Source organism: Rhamphochromis longiceps, linkage group LG3, assembly GCF_057381845.1.
Source record: "Rhamphochromis longiceps isolate RC_006_pf linkage group LG3, R_longiceps_female_GT1.1, whole genome shotgun sequence".
Classification (NCBI taxonomy): domain Eukaryota; kingdom Metazoa; phylum Chordata; class Actinopteri; order Cichliformes; family Cichlidae; genus Rhamphochromis; species Rhamphochromis longiceps.
Genome location: NC_140559.1, coordinates 14,820,760 through 14,837,477, shown reverse-complemented (window position 1 = coordinate 14,837,477; position 16,718 = coordinate 14,820,760). Strand labels below are relative to the sequence as shown.

Here is a 16,718-nt window from a genome sequence, read left to right as displayed (position 1 = left end):
ATTCTATTTTTATCTTATTGTATATTTTTATTCTATTTTATTCTACTGTATATAGTATTTTATTTTATTCTATTCTGTACAGCTGTGTACTGTATTTATTCTTATTGTATTCTAATTTTTGCGTCATAACTTTTGCACTGTCCACTTCCTGCTGTGACAAAACAAATTTCCCACGTGTGGGACTAATAAAGGTTATCTTATCTTATCTTATCTTAACTGTAGAGTGGACTGACAGCTCCAACAGGATAGTGCACGTCTTTAGAAACGGTTCTGACCACCTTGAAAAACAGCACTGGTTTTACAGAAATCGAACAATGATGAACAAAAACCTGCGGATAACTGTGGACCTCAGCCTGACTCTGAAATACCCGACAAACAGAGACGCACTCACCTACACCTGCACCGTCTACAGGGGGGAAACATCCTAAAGAAGAAACAAGTGAAGCTCTACGTCAGAGGTGAGTGCTGTAGACAGAAGATGAAGATGGTGAGTCATGAATTAAAGAGCTTGGTGACCACACTGATAATCTGTCCCTGAGGTGAACAGGACTTGATGAGTGAGCTACAGTAAGATCTATTAAGTTAGGTTTTTCAACCATTACTTTTTTATCAGCTCAAACTGAAGATGTGACACTAGTCCGAGAAATTGAGGAGTTTAAGAGAAATTTATGAAATGATTTAGAATGAAAATATTATAATGATAATGTTTTTGAGTCAATGTCAGCCTGAAAGCACCAGGATTTTGAGGATCAGATGTTTTCTTAAGGAAACTCACACGAGCTTCTTCTATTTCTTCTATTCCACACTAAAACAACCTCATTAAAATGCTGCACGCTTTGTCTGGGCCTGCATAGCCCAGAATAATAGCTTATTTAACAAAAGTTCATAATAATCTGCATGTAGAGAGAAAATTCAAAGGAAATATTAAGTAGGCAAGCTCCCATTATGGTCTATTAACATTTCCAGTTTGGGTGTAGTAAGTGAAGATAAAGACAGATGATAAATTTCTTCCCATAATTGATTTAGGACACCAAAGATAACACTGTGTCTGCTCAGTGGAGCAATGGGACAAATCCCAGGCTGCAGCCAGTCAAACATGTTTTCAGTGCAGATGTTTCACTTCATCCAAACAAAATGTTCTCAGTGCTGATGATGCTGTGTTCAGCTCATTGTGGTATTTTTTCTCCTTTCAGTCCCCCTGGTGGAGGTGGAGCAGGGGGTCGAGTCTGTGCAGCTGCCCTGTAAAACCAAACTTCACCTGCTTAAAGGCAGTAAAGTGGAGTGGACCTGCATTTACATCCGGACCACAAAGGTCCACATGTCTGAGAACGGCTCTGACCAGCCTGAAGAACAAGACCACTTTTACAGAGACCGAACGAAGATGAATGAAGACCTGCTGAAAACTGGAGACCTCAGTCTGACCCTGAGATACCCCACAGACAGAGACAACGAAGTCTACACCTGCACCGCCTACAGCAGCGAGGGAAACATCCTGCTGAAGAGAGAAGTGAGGCTTCGAGTCAAAGGTCAGAAATGAATTTAAGTCAGTTATTTATACAGCACCAAATCACAACAACAACTGCGTCAAGGCACTTTATATTATAAGGTAGTTCCTTCAATAATACAGAGAAAACAGAGAAAAACCCAACAATCATATGAGCCCACTATGGGTAAGTGCTTTGGTGATAGTGGGAGGAAAAACTCAGTTTTAACAGGAAGAAACCTCCGTCAGAACCAGGACTGGGGCGGCCATTTCTGACCCATTCCAACAAAACGATGGCTGATAAACAGACATGCTGTGGTAGAGAGGCAGAGGTTATTAATGACTAATTATTACATTCAGAGAGGTGTATTAGTGTATTAACACATCATCACAACCACAATCAACACAATCATCATCTCGGCTCCTCTGACGACCTGTTTGCTGTTGCATGCTGTTGAAAGGCAGTGAGGAGAGGGGACACTCGGGCAGTGCATTTATCACGTATAATGTGTTTCCTGGATACACTGCTGCTTTTACAGCATTCAGAGATCGATGGCTCCGTGTCAGAGCTGGCTATGAACTTCAGACGGATCAGACTTTAACTTAACAAAAAAGTTATCAGTAGTTCTTTTCATCTTTCCTTATTACCCACACCTACATCCACTCTGTCAGGCCTAGGCTGCTCACTAGGGCTGGGTATCATCGCTGATTTCTATAATCCCTTTGATTCCAATTCACGAAGTCCCGATTTGATTCAATTTAGCCTCAGACAGTCAGAAATATTATAATTCTGATCATTTATCAGCACTGATACATGTGAGACTTCATCACAATTGTGAGCATCACAGCAGATGTCTTTGTGTGAAAGTAACTGAGGATAAAACAGAGAAAAACATGAAGGAGATTTTCCTGGTCTGGCGTTTTATAGCAGATAACCTTAAAAATATTCTGCAGTAGATCAAAAACTGTAGAAAACCATGAATCGACATAGCATAACTAAGGGAGGATCCAGGGTCACCTGGTCCAGCCCTAAGTATGTGCTTTAGCCAAAAGGAAAGTTTTAAGCCTAATCTTAAAAGTAGAGATAGTGTCTGTCTCCTGAATCCAAACTGGAAGCTGGTTCCATAGAAGAGGGGCCTGAAAACTGAAGGCTCTGCCTCCCATTCTACTTTTAAATACTCTAGGAACAACAAGTAGGCCTGCAGAGCGAGAGCGGAGTGCTCTGGGTAAACTGGTGTAAGATCCAATAAAGTGTCATCTTGTCATTATATGCTCCACTTTCTTGTAACTAGTTACCAAAATAGATTGTACTGATACAATACAATAGATACTTTATACCCAAAATGAGTTGAGATCAGGAGTATCTGTACTTCATTGATTTGATTGATCACAATCTGTGTGTTACATGAACACACAGATTGTAGTTTTGGGTAAGTTTAAGGGTCCAAATATGTGTTTCATTCAATGATATACAGATGAATTTACACTTTTTATGTAATCTTTCTTTTTTGGATTTTTTGTTAATAAATGGTAAATGGCCTGTATTTATATAGCGCTTTACTCAGTCTCTAAGGACCCCAAAGCGCTTTACACTACATTCAGTCACCCATTCACACACACAGTCACACACTGGTGACAGCAGCTACAGTGTAGCCACAGCCACCCTGGGGCGTACCGACAGAGGCGAGGTGATAATTTGTCTCCCTTTATTAAAATCAAACTACCATAAAAAATTAGAGACTCGTTCTTTCTTTGTGAGCAGTCCCACTCAAATCCTACTAAAGTGGACTGAAGGCAACAATTCAAAAGAAATGAAGAACAACCAATAAAATACATTATTGAATTATTATTGTACTTGTCTTGCTCTCAGCGAAGGCGGTCGCACTTTTTCTCCTCTTTTCTCCCTCTTTTCTCCCTTTTCTCCTCACTCCCTTATCTTCCCTGGGAAGATAAGGGAGTGAGGAGAGGGGACACTCGGGCGACATGACAACCCAATCCTGTGGGTTGTCATGTCTTGTGCTGTGGACATTTATGTGCTTTTTGTGCAGAGGAGTTTTTTTGTCTCCTGTTCTCGTGCTGTCCTACCATGGAAGCACAGCATGAGTAGAGGTCTCTTTTTTTCCTCTTGTACTTTCCCATTGTAGTGTATAGTTCAGTGTTTTTCTGTAACGCTACCGATCTCTGACTTGTATCCTCATGTGATGTCTGTGTTGTGTGTGTAAGGTCGAGGGGGGGGGGGTCCCATTTCACTGCAGGGCAACCTGCATGTGGCAAATAAAGCTTTGATTGATTGATTAATCCTGAATTAAATTAGTGTAGTATATTTCATCTTTAGGAAATCAACACAAGCAAAGACAAATATCATAGTTTGAGCTTAAAATTGAATATTAAAGTTCTCTTTGGAATCATTGAATAAAACTGCTGCTGTGTCATGTTGTGTTCGTTGTCCTCTCAGTCTGTCAGGTGGACGTGGAGGAGGGGGCGGAGTCTGTCCAGCTGCCCTTCAGAACCACACAAAACCTGCCTGGAGATGCTGAAGTGGAGTGGTGGTGCTATGAACCTGAACCACCGATGACTGTTCACAAATATCACGCCGGCTCTGACCAGCCTGATGCACGAGACCAGTTTTACAGAGAGCGAAACGAAATGAGAGACGACTCACTGAAAACTGGAGACTTCAGTCTGACCCTGAAACTCCCCACAGACAGAGACACTGGAAAGTACATCTGCAGACTTGAGGGGAAAGGGATCAAGAGAAAGAAAACAGTTCTGCTGAGAGTGATGAGTCAGTGCAAATACCTATGAAATATTTCTTACAGTGTATTTGTTTATAAAATGACAACAACAATAATTAAATGTAAATATCAGACTGCAGCATAAAGAAGCTTAATAAGGTGTTTTCTAGATTCACTGCTGTCTGTACAGCTCATGTTGTGTTTGTTGTCCTCTCAGACTGTGTGGTGGAGGTGGAGGAGGGGGCGGAGTCTGTCCAGCTGCCCTTCACAACCACACAAAACCTGCCTGAAGATGCTAAAGTGGAGTGGGAACGTAAAGAACCTGAATACAGGAGGGTTCACGTGTATAAGAACGGCTCTGACCAGCCTCACAAACAGCACCAGGTTTACAGAGACCGAACGGAGATGAATGAAGACCTGCTGAAAACTGGAGACCTCAGTCTGACCCTGAAACAGCCCACAGAGAGAGACAGTGGAGAATACATCTGTAATGTCTGCAGCAAAGAAAAATGCATTTCAAGAGAGACCACGGTGCTATTAAAGGTCAAAGGTCAGTATGAAAATATAAGTTTGTCTCTTGTTGTCTGTCCCTGTCTGACTGTCTTGTCTCTGCAGGGAGAGTTCAGGTCCAGGATCAAACAGGGGACATCAGGAACAGAAGCAGCTCCATTGATCCGACTCCTCTGATGGCTGATCAATCAGTTTGATCTGTGCTTAGTTTAGGATCAGCTTTTAGTTCAAGTTAAAATTAAAGTCCCTTTCTCATGACTACACTTTAAGAAAGGGACTGGAGCACACCAGCCTGCGTGGCAGAGTTCCAAGACTGTTGGGGGAAAAAAAACCCTGGACTGATGAGTGTGTGTCATTACACACTGCATTTCAGAAAAGGAAGCTCATACCAACAGTAAAATATGGTGGTGATAGTCTGATAGTCTGAGGCTGTTTTGCTTCCTCGGGACCTGCAAGACTTGCCTCCCTAAATGGAACCATGAATTCGGCCCTCTTAAAGAAACAATTCTTTAGGAGACTATCTGGCCATCCGCTCTCATCTGACCTGAAGCGCACTTGGTTTCTGCAGCCGGATAATTATGCAAAACACCCAAATAAGTCAAAGTTCTTACCTGAATCTGATTTATATGCTGTGACATGACCTTAAAAAGGTGGTTCATGCTTGAAAACCCAGCAATGTGGCTAAATTACAACAATTCTGCAACAGTGAGTGGGCTGAAAATCCTCCACAGTGCTGTTAAAGATTTATTGCAGGTTGTTACAAATGCTTGGTTGCAGTTATTTATTAAATTCAGGGGGCAATAGCTTTTTCTGACATGTTCATCTAGGTTTGGGTTTTTCCCCTTAATAATAAACACATTTATTTAGAAACTGCATTTTGTGTTTACGTCTGTTCTTTGTATAATATTGTAATTCAATTAATGTTTTATCACTCACCTTTGAAAGTTCAGGTCAGAGGTTAACGTGTAATAATGAGAAATAACAGAGAAAAACAAAAGGAAGAAAAGGAAGGTGCAATGAGACATAGGAAATCATGATTCATGGCAAATGAAATTTATCAATAATTGAAAGCCATCCTGACAGTTATTACAAATTAATATTAGTAGGTTCAGTCCCAACTGATGACCTATAAAGATCCGTGTCATTACCAAAGTGTCACAAAAGAAACATCTCATGATGGGTAAAACCAGTGAGCCGTCTCAAAACCTTCACAACCGTATTGTTGCAAAACATACTGAAGGTATTGGTTCTAAACTACTGAAGGTTCTAGTGAGCACTGTTGGGTTCTTAATGCAGAGGTGGAAAGAACATCATTTCACCATATATAATAATGATCAGAAGAGTCGTTGAAGAGCCAAGGTGCTACAGAAAAACCTGGAATCAGCAGGTACAATTGTTTCAAGAAGGCATGGCATGTAGGTCACCATCCATGGTGCCATTGCTGAAGAAAAAGCATGATGAAGAGCATTTAAAGTTTGCTGAACATTTAGAGAAGCCAGTGAAATATGGTCTGGTCAGATGATCATATGATTGTTCGGTTTTTCTCTGTAGGGTCTACCTTACAATATAAAGGTAACTGTTATTGTGATTGGTCGCTATATGAATAAAATTGACTGGAAATGAAAAGATGACATTTAGTCCTTGCCAAGCTCAATACAGGAAGGCTACACAGATAAAGGTCAGTAAAAATAGTGTTCAAGCTTGTGGTTTATTTTCCGGCTCTACATAAGAAACGCTTCAACCACGAGTGATGGCAGTTCACTGATCATCATTTATAGATGTAAACTGGTTGTCTGTGTAAACGAACTGCTGCTACTGCTCTAATCCAGCTGAGCACTCAAGACTCAGCTATTCACACACTGCTTTCTAAGCACCTTTATCAAACACTCACGTTTGGATGGAGGCGTCAGAAGAAATTTGGGGTTCAGTATCTTGCCTAAGAATACTTCAGCATGCAGACAAGAAGACACATTTAGAAGACAACCCACTGCATCACATGAGCCTCAGTCAGTGTTCACAGTGCACAGAGAGATCCTGCTGGTTTGCTGTTTATGCATTACTAATGTAGATTTATTTTTGACATGCGTGTTTAAGGTTCGGTGCCCAAACTGACAGTGACTGATGGCAACATTTAGACTGAAAACCAAACAATGAAACTCTGAGAGACACAGGACGATTATCGACTCTGTCCACACAGTGGAAAATTAGTTCTTAATAGAGGAAACATCGTCTACATAACAGACCCAATCAGCAGGAGCGATGCGAAACACAGCCGCTGTGGTTTCCTGTTTGATGAAAACAGGTCGTCTGCCTTCATGTTCAGTCGTCATGTTACAGATACTAACTGAACTGAACCTTCAGCAGGTTTTGGACGTTTATGAGACAAATTTAAATCACAAACTTTCATCACTTTAATCCTGCAGGTTTGAAACTGTTTTCTATTATTAGAAAGATTCTTTGTGTATTTCAGGTAAAGTGTGATGCTCATATGTAAATAACATCTTGTTTTGTTTCCTGTCCAACTGGCCAGCTTTGAGATGAAACCAGTCATTTTTAACCAGGATATGTCCTTTAATGCACATATTAAACAAATATGTAGGACTGCTTTCTTCCATTTGAGCAACATCTCTAAAATTAGAAATATCCTGTCTCAGAGTGATGCTGAAAAACAAGTTCATGCATTTATTACTTCTAGGCTCAAAATCGTTTTCTGTGCCTGTCATGAACAGCTGTGTGGCAGGCAGAGGCAAGACCCAAATGCAGGACTTGGAAACAAAGGGGTCGGCTAAAAGAGGCAGCATTATTAATGTTAGAAGATACTCAGAAAGAAACATAAAAATACAAGAGAAACAAAGAAAGAAAATTAGAGAATATAAACAGGAAACTACGAAGGAAACATAGAACTCACAGAAGAACACAGCAAAACAGGCACGAGGGAGACTGAGGACCTAAACACAGGGATGGGATTACAAACACAATGAGACAGAACACAGAGAAAACAGACAAACGCAGGTACGTGAGCGGGGAGACTGAAAGAATAACAAAACACAGAGAAGAGGCTGGCACAGACTGGACACGAAGGAAATAAACATGAACAACAAGAAATAGAGAATAAGAAATATAAATAATGACGACTCTGACAAATAAGGGAACCTGAGCTCAAGAGACACCAATATAGAACCAGAACAAAGGTCACTGAAACAAGAGAACAAATAAACACACAGTCCATAACAAACACAAAAACTAGGTCAAAGACTGAGGACCATCACAGGACACTCTGTGTCAAACATGAGTGTTCATAAGTTCAGAGTATTGATCAGTTTGAAATGATGGAAGCAGCTCCTGAAAGTGACGACTCTTCACCTCGCAGTAGACCTTTGTCAGAGTTCAAGCTGCACAGACTCAAACCAGCAGCAGGTTGATTTCTTTAGTTCCCCGTCAATCCTGGTTCCTCAGGAGGAACTTGCTCCCACAATGACATCACTGTGTGAATGAATGGGAGTGAATGAAGAAAGGAGGAAGCTGATGACTGCCTGTAAATGTTCCCATGGTGACTGACAGAGTGAGACTGTCCACAGGAAGTCTGCAGGTCTGTCCTCAGCTTCCTGTTTACACTTCTTCTGTGGTGTCTGTGGTTCCTTTAGCTTCTGTAAAAATGGGACAGTTGAGTGTGCAGTCATGGTGCAGGTCACGAGAAGGGTGAGGCATTTATTGTCCTACCAACTTTAAAACCTAATTAAAATGTATATGTATGTAACAAATATATGAAATTTTAAACCTAATTTTTAAACTGAAGCTTAAAGAGAAAAAAGTTAATGATGGATTGCATTTATATAACACTTTTCTAGGCACCCAAAGTACAGTTCCACAGTCACTCTCACACACTGGTGGAGGCAGCTACAGTTGTAGCCACAGCTGCCCGGGGACAGACTGACAGAAGCAAGGCTGCCATATCGCACCATCGGCCCCTCTGGCCATCACCAGTAGGCGGTAGGGGAAGTGTCTTGCCATAGGACACAACCACCAGGACAGAGAGAGAGCAGGAGGGATCAAACCGGCGACCTTCCACTTATAGAGGAGCTTCCCAATCCACTGAACCACAGTCGCCCCGATAGTTCAGCATGTAATAACACTGGGACATGAGTCATATAGGTGCAGCCTCCCTACCTGTGTTCTCAGGGGTCTGAGTGATGATGTCAGCATTGGTCATGTGTGTTTTTGGGATGACATCATCAAGACAAGAACATGCCAATGAGTGACTGAATATCCGGGTTTTATTTACAACTCACTGAACTTGGATTTCCCATCAACCCTGTTTGCCTGCTGAACTGAATTCAAATATATATTGTTTTCATTTAATAATAATCCTGCAGAGAAATCTTAATTCTTATGAAGACGTTGTGAGGGGCTTCATGAATCTCTCTGAAAAAGAACTCATTTTATTTCACTTTAAACACTAGTCACACAAAGAGATGAAGACAAGAAACAAAGTTAAGAACATCTTTTGCTGTGTGGTAACTTTACATCTTCCTTTGTTCAGTCCTGCATCTCAGCACCGGTATCTGCTGACATGCACTCTCTCTACTCTCAGACACTGTTTATCTCTACAGAGTCCACAACATTCAAATAGCTGCTAGACTGATCTTAAACACATAAAACACTTCATGGTTTATGTGTTTTACCTTTGATCATTTCCCACTGATCTCAACAAAGAAGCTCCGTCACAGAGAGCTTCTCTCAGCAGTTAACCACACCAGCAGCACCTGTTTTGATGTGGGTGAATGAACGCTCGACTCCGGGAAATATGAACTACTGACTCAGGTGACTTCACTATTTATGTGCTTTTACATCTGATTACTGCTACTACTGTGTATAACCCTCAGATTTACATGGCAATAAAAGAAATAATGTGGTCACTGAACTAGCTTCTCCTGCTAGTCCCAAAAACGTGACTCAAAGTGAGAGCTGACTGGGCTTTTTCAGCTGTAGCCTAAACTGTGGAAGCATCACCCTGCCCTCGTTAGTTCAGCCCACTCGCTGCCTGTCTTTAAATAATGTCTTAAAATGTGTTTTTGCTCCTCAGATTAGAGTCAGAACGCGAGCAGTACATTCTCACCTTGTACTGGTTGTTATTTTCCTAATTTTGCTGGTTTGCTGGTTTGTAGAGTATTTTTATTAAACTGTCCAACGTGTGCTTCTCCGATTTATTTTTGAAAAGATACATCTGGATTAAAAACAAACCAAATCCGCTCAGATTATTTTTAATCTTCAGTTCAGGCCGACAGCTCCTGTTACACTGTGTCATTCACACAAACCTGAATTGACTCCCATCAAACACCGATCATATCTGTTTAAGCTGCAGGATTTCCTGTCTCAGTGCCACGTCTCTCTCTGCTGACTGCCTCATGTTATAAACACTGAACTGACCAACGAAACCACAGTACAGCTTTAATTATGAAACCAGTGACAGGTTTTACTGAGGAAACAGGAACCTGAAGAGTGAACTGCACCTGCATTCAGGTCCCACTTTCAAAACACTAGTTTGATAAATTTGAGAAGAAGATTCTCATTGTTTCATTGACCACATTTTACAAGCCCAATGAAAACTACTTTTGGTTTATCTCTCATTGATGTCCCTCGTTAGAACACAGGTGAATGTGTACCTGCAGTGTTTGTCCTCAGACTGGAGTAAAGTACTTCAGGTTCGCTGGCTGGAGTCTTATTGGTCCAGGCTCTACTGGTGACCTCAGCATAGGTGACATCAGTTACTGGAGCTGACTGGTATCTCCCTGCAAAGATGAAGTGATCTGAAAGAATACTAGTATTTGTGTCTGTGGAGTTTTAGTCTGAATCTACTTTCTAAGTGTTCTAAAAATAGAAACGCTGATGGAGGCTGTCTTGATGTGTCCAACATGATGACTTTGGATGAAAATTTGAGACAGACGCTATACCTGTGCGCTTCTTCCACAGAAGATGAAGTACAAACAGAACCAGAACCAATAGCACCAGGGAACCTATAGCAGCTACAATTGGGAATATGAGGGAGGAGGGGTGAGAGGGAGAAGGGGGAGGAGAAAGAAGGGTAGAAGAAGAGGAGATATGAGTGTTTGTGAGTGACGTTATGGTTGTTGTTGCTTCTTTTGTTGTTGTAAACAAGGCTGTGGTTGAAGGACCTGCAGGAGAGATGAGGAAGCTGGTTCAGTCAGTTTATCATCAGCTCAGCAGATTGGCTTTAAACAGGAAGTGATGTCAGTGATCTGACCTCTGACCCTCAGAAAGCTCTGAGGAGATGATCCAAACTCATCAGTAGCACACCAGTAGAGACCTTCATCAGACTGCTGCACGTTAATGGTGATGAGTTTCTCTGATTTAGGTCTAACAAGACGTCCATTACAGTAGAAATAAGCTGCAGCTGTGCCACCAGTTTTCTTCTTACAGCGTAGAGTGACATGACTTCCTGTCCTCACAGGAAGTGCAGGGATCTCCAGGATCACATGTTTATCTGAAGAAAAGACCCACAGAGTGATGTAGAGGTGGTATAACAGTCTGCTGTTAGTCTGATGATGAAATGAATGACTTCATTACCTGATACAGTGATGTTGACTTCTTCACTCTTCTCTCCAGCTTCACCTTCACACCAGTAAACTCCACTGATTGGCTCGAACTCATTAAACAAACAGGATGGACCATTTATCCTCCCAAAGCCCCGCCCACCTGCTCCACATGACTCAGTCCCACTTCCTGTGTCCCTCTTCACCGTCCATCCATCAGAGCCCAGCTGACCGTCACATGTCAGAGACACTGAGGCTGCTGTGAAGAACTGCTGAAGGTTTGGACTGACGCTCAGAGAGACTGGAGGACAGACGGACAGTTTCTATCAGTGTTTACACTCAGTGTTTGTCCTGGACCATGGTGCACTTCATCTACTCACCTGCACAAACAGTCAGTGCAGACAGCAGCAGCACACACACACCTGCAACAGGTCAGAGGTCACTGAAGGTCAGAGGTCAATGAAGGTCATAGGATATTAAAGGTGAGAGGTCACTGAAAGAGAGTGGAAATTATGACCAGAAGGCAGTAATAGGCCTGGGAGAGCATCTTCTATGTTACCATGTTCACCCTTCTCCCTGCTGTGATGGCACTTGTTTAGCCATTTGTCACATAGACTCTGGATGTTATATTTCAAAGCTGCACACTGGTTATCTGTGTAGGTCACAGTTAGGTAGTGATGGCCCGCTTGAAGCTGACGCTCCGGAGCGTGTGTCGAAAAAAACAACACACTGGTTCAGAAGCACTGTGTCGAGGCTTGCTTCGTTTGGCAAAAGTCACGTGACCAGTGACGTCCGAAGCTTCATTACGCACGTAACTGCTTCGGTACCTGATTCAAACGGATATAAGGAAGTGAATCATCCACGGGATTCGTGGAGTGTGTTGATGGTGACAGAGAGCGAAGAGGTGATCATTCCACTGACAGATATGGAGCCAGCGAGGAAGAGACGACGTTCTGGCGTGTGGGAATATTTTGAGTTGATTTTGCTCAATTCATTTTATCTGCCGAAGTGAAAAACCTGAAATGTCCAAAATCATGTTTTCATAATGTAAATATCATTACAGCATATGACTTTAGGAACACTTCCATGTGAATTAAAGCTGATGAAGACTACAAAAATGTATTTGACACTATACGATAGTCTGCAGGACCCAGGAATACCTGCATATCTACCAGCTTGCAGTGTACTTCCTGCACTCCACAGCCTCTTCTGTTCCATGCAAGTGGATTTTCTCCAAGGCAGGAGAAACTATTTCTAAGAAAAGAAACAGACTCAGCCAGCGCACAGTAACACTAATCCTCTTTTTAAATGTAAATAACAAAAGGGCTACCTTACATTGATCATGTTTTTACTTTGCAAGTTCTTGATTAGGGGTGGGTTTTGATTATCGCCTTTCTGATTACAATCCATGCTAAATTGAATAAAGTGATATTGATTCATTAAAATCCCGTGTCGATTTGTAAATTAACGTTATTATGCCTGAAACGCCAGCATCTCAGGTTAAACCTCACAACATGTCGTCAAACACCATGCAGCTAAAACAGTAACTGGGAGCAGGTTTACGGATTCTGCATACAAACGTGAACACAGAGCGCGGACCCGACGCGTCAGAGTCAGATTTTGGTGCGTCGTCGGGTCCGCGCTGTGTTTGCCTCTTTTTTTTCCGCTGGCTTCTGCAGCTGCAGGTTTCATAACTCTCTGTTTACATCTCTAATTAAGTCTCACATGTGTCAGCTTTCTTTTAATAGATACGAAATTATGGATATATACTGTTAAATGATCAGAATTGTAATATTTCTGACTGAGGCAAAACTTTCCAGATTCCAATCAAATTGAATCGGATCCTGTATCGAATCAAAATGAGTCTACAAATCAGTGACGATGCAGCCGTACTCAGCTCCCTAAGCATTTTCCCTTTCCAGTTCACAATCAATCCCACCCCTAGGTCAAAAATATGTATAGGACAATTGGCCTCATCTAATATTTTGTATGAACCTGTCCAGCTGTCCAGTGATTAAATGACAAGTAGATGGAGGCAGGACTTCACAGCAGGGGCATACTCCATAATGTGCTGTGCAGTCTCATATGTATATTATATATATTGCTCACTTATTGTATTTACCAACATCAAGGAGTTATGAGCAAAGAAAGGCCACACCATAGTGCATGTTTAAATAGGGAAAGTTTATTGATCAAAATGTATTACGCAAATACGCATTACATTTTTTTCAGCCCCCCAATCGAGAAAACAAAACCAATTACATGTTCAAAGCAATGGAACGGTGGCCCAATATCAGAGAGAACTCCACTCTTGAGTGAGCAGTGATGATTGAGCAGTCCGTTTTATTTTGCAGATTCAAGCTGCTCTTCAAAATTTTCACCACCAGATGTCACCGGAGAGGACTGTGTTGAAAAGCTTCGAGTCATGAACCGTTTTTCAATACAAGCTTCAGTGCTTCGGAAAGCTTCATTTAGCCATCACTACAGTTAGGTGTTGTGAGAAAGTTGGTGACACCCAGTTGGTGGGGAGGTCCTGGTGGTGAAGTCTTCTGTTCTCCTGTGTCAAGAGTGCAGACAACAGCTGTTGAAACACCTTCTCTTTTAATGTCTATTCAACTAAATGCTGTGCTATTTATCTTTAGTGACTGTGTACCTGCCCCCCCCCCCCCCCCCCCTTCTCTCTCTCGTGCTCATAAGAATAAAAATGAATAAAAAGTTGTTGATTACTTCTACTCATGTGACAAAGTGCAGGAAGACCACGCCTGGGTGCATATTTTTGGTAATAGCCCGTCACCAGTAGTAACCATCTATTACCTATGACGAGCCACCTGGGAAGGCGAGACGAACTTTGGAGCAGACACAAGACACTTTGTCGAGAGACACTTCTGCATCGATGACGGGCTGATTTCAGTTCCCACAGAGTCTGCAGCCATCGATCGGCTTAAGCACACATGTGCAGCCGAGTCTAACCTCAAACTCCACAAAATTGCCTCAAATAGTTTCTTAGTCATGCAAGCCTACACCCGGTGTGGAGTTCTCTCCGTATGTAATAGTATCTTCAACCTCTTGTATACTCCGAGTGGAAAACAGTTAAAGAAAAAAAAAACATAAACATGTTTAATGAATACCTTTCATAACTTGAAATGCAAATAGAAATTATACATTTTTAAAAATGATGCAAACAACAAAGTAAAATGTTGCTATTTACCCCAAAATGCAGCCAAGGCCTCAGAGTTTTTTGCACAATCATTTCAAACTATTTACAGAACAATCAGGTGTGTTGCATCAAATAAGAAGGCACACAAAGTATTCATGCAACTCCCAAAGAATAGGTCCTGTCCACTATAAAACAGAGGAGAACACCACAAGGTCTGACAGCAGGAGCACCTGTGACATTCACTAGTATAACTCACAAAAACCCAATAACTGCATAACACACTAAACGTCACTAATCTCTCACATGTGAAAACTTGCTCTCTCTCTTTCTTTCGCTCTCTCTCTCTCATTGGTGTCACTCCTAAAACTTCTCCCTCTTCCTAAACAACCAAACACCTCATGTTGCCATATCATTTTTTGATTGGTGGACATGGTACACTTCAACATGAATAAGGAAGGGAAGTGGTGCTTTTTCTTTTTCACTCGCAAGCGGAGAGCGTTTGCTAGCGCTGTCCTTAGAAAACGCAGTTGCTGAGGCGGCTGAGGTCATTTGGAGTCCAGGGAGCGCTTTGAAGACCTTCTGTGACTCTTTGGTGGCATCTGTCATTTTTTACAGTGTTGTATGTTGGTACCTCAGGTCCCACATCTCCAGATTCACTAACAGCTTCTTCCACCTGGGCCATTCGGACATTTAACAAACACCATGTCCCCTCTGTTCTAACTCTGCTGTGATCCCAACAACCTACATGTAAAGGTCGCCCAAACTAATAAAATTGTCAGGGATTATAGTGGAGAGAGAAAACAGGCGGCTCCCACCCTCTTATCTGAACATCAGTTTTGAGTGGCTATACAGTATATCTGCAGAGATACGGGCAGTACAGGTGCAGCAGTTAGGTATTAAGAAATAAAAAAGAAAAGAAAAACATAAAATGAATTCATATTCAATTTCCACATTTACTAAAAGCAAACAATGTAATGATATTAAAGAAACTCCCTGATGGATGACATGAGCAATGAATAGCTTCACTGATTTTATTAGGTTCTATTTGAGTCTCAATCTGCTGCTGTTTGAAGCTCATCACCAGAAAAACAACAAAACATACAAACTCTGAGGGAAATGACCAAAACAGTCTCCAGTCTTTTGTTAGACTCTGTGTTTATAGTGGAAAACTTGCTCTTATTAAAGGAAGTGAAGGCTACATAATAGGCAGATAAGACAAACGTGTGGTGAGTGCAACTAGCAGCTGTGGTTTCCTGAACGTCGATGTTCGAAGAAACGAGGTTACTACACCGGGGGACCCCATCCTTGGGGTGGACCCATTTTTGTTTTAGCGTGTTTTGGGGTTTAAAAGCCACAGAGACGCGGTGCTTAGGAAAAATGCATTTCAGCTGTGCTGATGCTCCTGACACGTATAAGACTGGGGAAACCTGCATTCAGCTGGACCTGAAAAACACTATGTCCAGATAAACACAATCAACTTTTGGAGAAAAATAAAAGATTCTTCATCAGACTAACAACTAAAAACATGACACTTACCTTAACAGTATGGGCTACATCAAATATATTCAAGACCGACAACAACACTTCTCACTGCTGCTAATTTTAACAAAACTAAACAAAAAGTAGAAAAAGGCAATTCACCAAGTCTTGAAAAGTAAAACTGAAAAATAGAAACACAGAATAAAATAAAACATCCATCCAGATCTTTACCACCAACAACATAAAATCTATCTTAATTAAATGGACAAATTCTCCAATAAATTAGCAATAATAAAGTAAGAAAAAATAAGACATTCAATTTATGGACGCTCAAATTAACAGAGCGACATTAAACGCATCTCATTGCCTGCCGTAGCGTTCTTCGCAGCTGCACTTCACCTCAAAGGTCGGTTAATACATCGGATTGAACTTAACCAAAGTCCAATTAAAGGAAAATAAATGTTTCTAACAAATACAATGAAGAAGATTAAAATAATTCACTGTCAGTTACTGTCGCTGTGAGTTTGACGAGGTCAGCTGCTTCATTTGGTTCTGCCTAAAGTTCTCTCAGTGATCCAGTGTTTATATGATAAGATACGTGTTTAATGCAGAGAGTTGGAATTACAAGTTGGTAAGAAGCTTTTTAACAAAGGTTTGATTTAAGCTTTAAGTTCAAAGGTGAAAGAAATTTCACGTTTGATGAAGGAAGATCAAGGCTAACAAGGACATAGGTCAAAGGTCAAAATAAGGTAAGGTGAGAAAATATAATAGATATATATAATCAATCAATAAGGTGAAAATAT

At 41.3% G+C, this 16,718-nt stretch overlaps 2 protein-coding genes across 2 annotated transcripts; one reads left to right on the top strand and one right to left on the bottom strand.

Annotated features, from left to right (window-relative positions):
• Positions 1-273: 273 nt before the first annotated feature.
• LOC146673061 (uncharacterized) lies at positions 274-5,620 on the top strand. Its single transcript, XM_085401562.1, has 5 exons — positions 274-458; positions 1,194-1,526; positions 3,939-4,268; positions 4,436-4,768; positions 4,834-5,620. The coding sequence occupies exons 2-5, from the start codon at positions 1,319-1,321 to the stop codon at positions 4,923-4,925; spliced, it is 963 nt and encodes a 320-aa protein (XP_085257688.1). The 5' UTR covers positions 274-458; positions 1,194-1,318; the 3' UTR covers positions 4,926-5,620.
• Positions 5,621-10,368: 4,748 nt separating this feature from the next.
• On the bottom strand, positions 10,369-15,118 carry LOC146673060 (uncharacterized). The gene is made up of 6 exons (XM_085402624.1): positions 15,068-15,118; positions 11,839-11,971; positions 11,314-11,580; positions 10,991-11,230; positions 10,680-10,901; positions 10,369-10,517 (listed from the first exon to the last, which is right to left on the bottom strand). Exons 1-6 carry the CDS (start codon positions 15,116-15,118, stop codon positions 10,369-10,371), a joined length of 1,062 nt encoding a protein of 353 aa, XP_085258750.1.
• Positions 15,119-16,718: the final 1,600 nt, after the last annotated feature.